General features: G+C 42.3%; 1 protein-coding gene across 1 annotated transcript in view; it reads right to left on the bottom strand.

Moving 5' to 3' along the window:
• Positions 1-345: 345 nt before the first annotated feature.
• The window catches only part of BCL2L14 (BCL2 like 14), a 15724-nt gene continuing 9335 nt past the window's right edge, over positions 346-6734 (bottom strand). The window contains exons 4-5 of the mRNA XM_004387318.1: positions 3073-3339; positions 346-384 (exon numbers count right to left, since the gene is read on the bottom strand). Coding sequence (XP_004387375.1) covers positions 346-384; positions 3073-3339 — 306 coding nt within the window. The remainder of the gene's footprint in view (positions 385-3072; positions 3340-6734) is intronic.

The raw sequence follows: 6734 nt of genomic DNA, 5'->3' as shown, positions 1-6734 counted from the left end.
AACACACTTTCCATAAAGAAGCCGCCGGAGGTAGGATGGTGGTTACTGTTTCAAACCTTTGAAAGGAGAACTACCACTTGTCTTTAAAGCCTTCCTCACACACTCAGTGGAGGGCCTGAAAAACACCAGTGTCAAGGGCCGTGCTACTGCATTCTTTGAGCTGGAGATGAACAAGGCCTCTCCTGATGCCTCCTGATTCATGAGAACTCATTTTAATGGTTTTGAAAACTTCAGTGCTCTCTCAGCCTTGTACATTTTTATTTCCCCCACGGTCTATACTGAGACTGATGTCCACAGGGCCACTGTTGAATAATGAGTATTCCAGATGAAGAATCTTCTGACGTTTCAGTCTATTTCTTCACGTGATATCCCAAGTACTTTTTCCTACAGGGGAAAAAGAGAAATAGATTCTTAAAATTCCAAGTTTGATTCACTGTTCAAGTGAAAACATATGCCTGTTAACTCTGCTTTCTTATCCCAGGCATGACCCAAGGCTGGGAGACTGTGTTAGGGTTGGGGGAGGGTTTGGAAAGGTGATCGGCATTATTGGTATGCCTGCAAGGAAAATATCAGTTAAGAATTTATGTTACACATCCAGGGCTAATAGGCTACATCTTTTCTTGAAAATGGGCAAAGGCTTTCATGCTGTATTATAAAATTCATAAAAGTAGGTCCTGAAGGGCTGATGACTATGGAGGCTGTAAACGTCTCTTCTTTCACAGGGCTGTAGGACGAAACGTGTGAGGTTGCAGGACTGCTGGGTAACTCTGTGGGAACAGTACTCCAGGGTGAGGAAAAGGGCCAAGGAATAAATTAAAATCCCATTTTAAAAAAAAAAAGAATCTCATGGTTAGTATGTTTTGTAGATGGAGTAACTGTTCATTTGATTCATTCATTCATTATTCTACATGTCGTGGCTGAATATCTATGAAATATATAAAAGTAATGGGAGCTATAGGAGATTTAAAAAAAAAAAGCCATATAATACATGATCTGCCCTCACAAATTTGCAGTTTAGTTGGGAAGATTAGATGCACTCTATGAAACATGGAATACTGAGGCCATTAGGAACCCTGAGCTCCTGGAAAGCTTGTGCATGGGAATAGTTTTCCCTCCTTCCACACACCACTACAAGGACACTCCAGAGAGCCACCGAGATGCCTGGGGCCAATGGGAGTCCCACGGGGCTTGCCACACAGTGTCTTCTTTCTTCACTATTCAAGGAGCCTGAACACAGTTCTCAATCCACATCTCCTTCAGGCTTCCATAGCTCATCAGAAACTCCATTGCCGTCGAGTCAATTCCGACTCATAGCGACCCTATAGGACGGAGTAGAACTGCCCCATAGAGTTTCCAAAGAGTGCCTGGTGGATTCCAACTGCCGACCTTTTGGTTAGCAGCCGCAGCGCTAACCACTACACCACCAGTGTTTCCTTCATAACTCATATCTGCTCATAAATATTCTTTTATCAACAGCCTTTATTTATTTATTTTTAACCTTTTCTCTGTCACTTTGGAAAAATCAGCCCTTTTTCTTGGATCCTTTTTCCTCCCTCTCTTAATTTCTAGTTACATGCTCCAAACTAAATTTAACTATGCCCAAGGGTTAAGATAAGGGTTTCTGATGACCTGGAAAAGTAAAGTAATAAAATTCGAACTGAAGTTACAGATAATAAAGAACTAGTGCCATCAAATTCTAAAGCCTTTGGGAAAAAAAAATCCCCTTCATTATTTTTACTGAAGCAATCCATCTGTTTTCTGTAATTGGTACTGCTTTTCTCTCCGACAGCCAAATAAAAAGAAAATAAATAAAAGCATTTGTATTCATTTCTTTCCTCTTTTTATTTGATTTCTAGAATTTTTTTATAACAGATTTCTTGAAATATAAATAACATAGCATAAACCTCACCCTTTGAAGGCATACAATTCTATGGACAATTCACAGAGTTATTAAGCATCACTGCTATGTGAAGGAAGGATAGAGAGAATTGAAATAATGTCAAGGAATCTATCCTCCTCTTGGAATGAGTTAAGGAAGCTTGAATTTAGAATACTTAAAAGAGAGCCTGTGTTGTTCAGATCAACCACTTAACTGCTGTGCTATCAGGCGCTAAAGTGGAAAATAGAAGACTAGGTAAGCTCAATGAGCAGCCACTGAAGACCATTTCAGGCATCTCAGCCCCTCAGGCAAGGTCAGCTGCACTTTGCTTCTGGCAGCCAAGAGACCAAGCCTGTTTGAAAGCCCCAGGGTCACTTTGGCCAAGCGTAGGGCCCGCTCAAACCTCCTGCTGACCCCTGGATGAATCCAGTGGAAAGAGTCAGACTAAGGGTCATGTGGGGTAAAGACCTGTCCTCCTAGGAATAGCTTGAACGGACAATGCCCTGGGCCTAGTGAGGTTTAAAGCTCCAGGGTAGAACATTTTGACATGGTTAGCCTTATGTAGCCATTTGAGCACGGCAGTTTTGAGGCGCTCTCGAGAATGGGCATTAAGATGGGGGAGGGGTTGAGGCTGAGGTGTGGGAGGGTGAAGATGTCTGTTTTGCCTAGTATCAGTAATTAAAAATAGATGAAAATTTAACTGCTTGCTTTTTAGTTTGTATCAAACTGTCCTTGTCAAATGGCTAGGTCAAAGCTGCAATGACAAAATGCCAAGAACCCTACATTTCTGCATGAGGATTACCCTACACACCCCGTCAGCATTTGAGAAGATGAAGAAGGAACTGTCTGCCTTCCCTTGTCTCATGGCTGGAGCCTGCAAAATCTTTGCAAACAGAAATCATATCTGTCTAAACATTTTATATCTCAGCATCTCCTCATTTCCTGTTACTTCTGACCAACTCATCTCCCCCACACACATACCCCATATATCCTTTGGGAGCTCAGTAAATATTTATTGATGATAATCACTAAAAATATGTTCCCATCAATGGGATATATCTTTTGCCACTCAAGTGTCCTAACCCCGTGAGAACTGTTATACAGAAGTGTTCCCTTAAAAAAAAATTTTTTTTTTCCCATCCCATCTCCCTCCGAGTTCTGGGAAGATTAATTTTTAAATAGGATACACTTACCCATCCGCCATGCTGCTGGACCCAGGGTGAGAAGTTCTCTTTCAGGTACTTGGTTCCAAAGCCAAGCACCCTGTTCATGGGGTGGTTGTCGATGACAGTGAGCTTGGCGGCGACGTCTATTGCAAGGGCAGCCTTAAAGCCGTGAGCTTTGACCTCTGATTCTCCCCTGGTGTCCACACCCCTGAGGAACTGGTCTGTGAGGGTCTTGAAGGCAGAGTAGGACAGCCAGTCCTGGAAAGTGCTCATCAAAGCCTTGTCTTTCTTCAACTGTGTACAAGAGGAAAAGTATTCAGTAGAGCAGCTGGGCCAAGAGATGTATATGGAAGACCACTTTCTAGCTCGACGGTGGGCCACTAGAGCACCCAGTGGAAAAGCCCTGGATTCTAGTCTCAACCATGGCACCAATGTCACATAACTGGACTGGGCATGTATCTGCTGTTGGGAAGAGGGTCTGCCTCTGTATCCCCCATCCAGGCCACCTAAGCAGAGGTCTTGGGCCCAGAACATTCTCTGATAAGGAGGCTGAGAATTGGGTCTCTCTCTTTCATTCCCACCTCCATCTCCTTATCAGAGAAGACTTCCTCCCTGTTCTGGGTTCATAGTAACTGTTTCTGCCTCTTGCTCATGCACAGGCACCAGATGGCACCTGGCCAAGCCCACTTCCGTATCTGTTCCCTGGGTGTTCACCTGTTGCACAAGAGGGATGTGCATAGGACACCTGTCCTGCACCAACCACGAGGAGACCAGTGCCCACAACTGAGGCTGACCTTGCTCTGTCTCTTCTCTACGTGAGGAAAGCGTTGTTCCAATGCCTGCGTGCTTTGTGTCTTTTGTTGGTGACCTGAACCTTGATAAGACACTTGTTTTGTGATTACATTTCATGATGATGTAAGTGATAAAACTGAAAAACCCATTTCTTCAACTAATATTTTCTGGGCACTTGCAATGGGCAGGTACTGTGTTAGGCAGAGGGAATATAAAGATGATTAAGACTCAGGCCCTGACTAAGGGGGTTTAGTGGCAATTGCAATACAGTGGTAGGTGCTTTGCTAGAGATGGGGTAATGGGCAAAGGCAGGAGTCTGGAAGTCAGGCCACCTTGGATCAAACCCCTGCCCCACTTCTTACTAGCTGTGCAATCTTGGGGCAGTTACTTAACCTCTTGGCCTCAGTTTTGTCATCTCTAAATTGGGATGATGATGATAGAACCTATAAAACCAAACCAAACCCCTTGCCGTTGAATCAATTCTGACTCATAGCCACTCTGTAGGACAGCGTAGACTCCCCCATAGGATTTTCAGGGCTGTAATCTTTATGGAAGCAGACTGCCACATCATTCTCCAGTGGAGCAACTATTAGGTTTGAACTACTGACCTTTTAGTTAGCAGCTGAGCGCTTAGCCATTCCGCTACCAGGGCTGCTTGATAGAACCCAGACTGTCGAGTAAAACATTTACTATAGTGCCGGACATGAAGGAGGTGCTCACGTTAGTGTTAGTAGTGTTTCAGGATGTGTGTGGGGGGTGGGGGGTGCATAAAGGGGTCAGGTAAAGACTCCCTGAAGTGCATGTGCTCGCTTCATTAACCTAATCCCTTGATCCCTTTCCCATTATTCTACCCAATCGTCTTGCCTCCTATCCCTCCCTTGAACCAGTATCTGTCTGCTTTACGCATTTGGACTGCCACAACTTTAAAAAAAGCAACACAACTTCTGTTTCTTTTGAAAAAATCATGGCTTATGTAATTAAGGAGTCCCTGGATGGTGCAAATGTTTAAGCACTCGGCTGCTAATCAAAAGGCTGGAAGTTTGAGTTCACCCAGAGGCACCTTGGAAGAAAGTCCTGGTGATCTACTTCCAAAAAATCAGCCGCTGAAAACCCTATAGAAAATGAAAAAAATAATCCTTAACTTTATGTGGAATGGCAAGAGGCCCTGAATAGCTAAAACAATGTTGAAAGAGAAGAACAAAGTAGGAGGACTCACTGATTTTAAAACATATTACATAGCTACGGTAGTCAAAATAGCCTGGTACTGGAATAACAATAGACACATAGACCAATGGAATAGAATTGAGAGTCCAGAAATAAACCCACACGTCTATGATCAACTGATTTTTGACAAAGTTGCTAAGTCCGTTAGATGTGGAAAGAACAATATCTTCAATAAATGGTGTTGGGAAAACTGGATTTCTACATACAGAAAAATGAAACAGGATCCATGCCTCATACCATATACAAAAACAAATTTAAAATGGATTAAAGACTTAAATGTGCAAACTAAAACCATAATATTCTTACAAGAAAATGCCGGGGCAACGCTGTTGGGCCTAGCTTTTAACAATGGATTATCTGATATCGTAACAAAAGTACGACCAGCAAACGGCAAAATAAATAAATGGGACCTCATAAAAATTAAAAACTTTTGTTCATCAAGAGATTTTACAAAAAAGTGAAAAGACAAGCTACCAACTGGAAGAATATCTTCGGAAACCATATATCCGATAAGAATCTAATAACAAAAACATATATAAAACTTCAACAACATAGCGACAAACAAGACAAATAACCCACTCACAAAATGGGCAAAGGACTTGAATAGACATTTCACCAAAGAGGATATTCAAATGGCCACCAAACACATGAAAAGATGCTCAACATCATTAGCCATGCGAAAAACCAAACCCGTTGCCATCAAGTTGATTCCGACTCATAGTGACTCTGTAGGACAGAGTAGAACTGCTCCTAAGGGTTTCCAAGGAGAGGCTGGTGGATTTGAACTGCTGACATTTTGGTTAGCAGCTGAGCTCTTGACACTGTGCCACCAGGGTTCCCGTTAGCCATCAGAGAGGTGCAAATCAAAACCACAATGAAGTACCATTTCACTCCCATAGGATGGCTAAGATTAAAAAAAAAAAAAAGAAAATAGCAAGTGTTGGCGAAGATGTAGGGAAATTGGAACCCTTATTCATTGCTGATAGGAATGTAAAATGGTACAGCCGTTGTGGAAAACAGTGTGGCATTCCTCAAAAAACTAAAAGTAGAGCTACCATATGACCTAGCAAAGTATATACCCAAAAGACTCGAAAGCAGAGACTCAAACAGTGACTTGTATACCAATGTTCATTGCAGTACTATTCAAAACAGCCAAAAGGTGGAAACAACCTAAATGCCCATCAACAGATGAATGGATAAACAAAACGTGGTACATACATACAATGAAATACTACTCAGCCAGTAGAAGACATGAAGTCTTGATACATGCTACTATATGGATGGAGCTTGGAGACATTATGCTGAGTGAAATAAATCAGTCACAAAAAGGCAAGGAAAGGTAAATGTCTAGAGACCAAAGTTTATCAGTGGTTACTAGGGGCAGGAGGGAGGGTAAAAGTGGGGGGGAAAGGTTAACGGTGATGAAAAAATCGCATTGATTAAGGGTAGGGTTGCACAGCTGATTATTGTAATTTCTGTCAATAAGTTGTATACCTGTAAAAAGTTGAACTGGCAAAACTTGTGTGATGGGTACATTTACAACAACAACCACCAAAAAAAAGAGTAGCTGCTGAGATTGCTTATGTACAACCAAATGCCTCATGGGATTTGGTTCCCTGGTTTGGAGGTTTAGGCTCATGGTTTCATGAGACATCCCAGTTAATTGGCCTAAT

The sequence above is a fragment of the Trichechus manatus genome, unplaced genomic scaffold (assembly GCF_000243295.1).
Source record: "Trichechus manatus latirostris isolate Lorelei unplaced genomic scaffold, TriManLat1.0 scaffold00184, whole genome shotgun sequence".
In the NCBI taxonomy this organism is placed as follows: Eukaryota; Metazoa; Chordata; class Mammalia; order Sirenia; family Trichechidae; genus Trichechus; species Trichechus manatus.
Note: the sequence above shows the minus strand (reverse complement) of the source record. Positions and strands in the feature narration are given on the sequence as shown.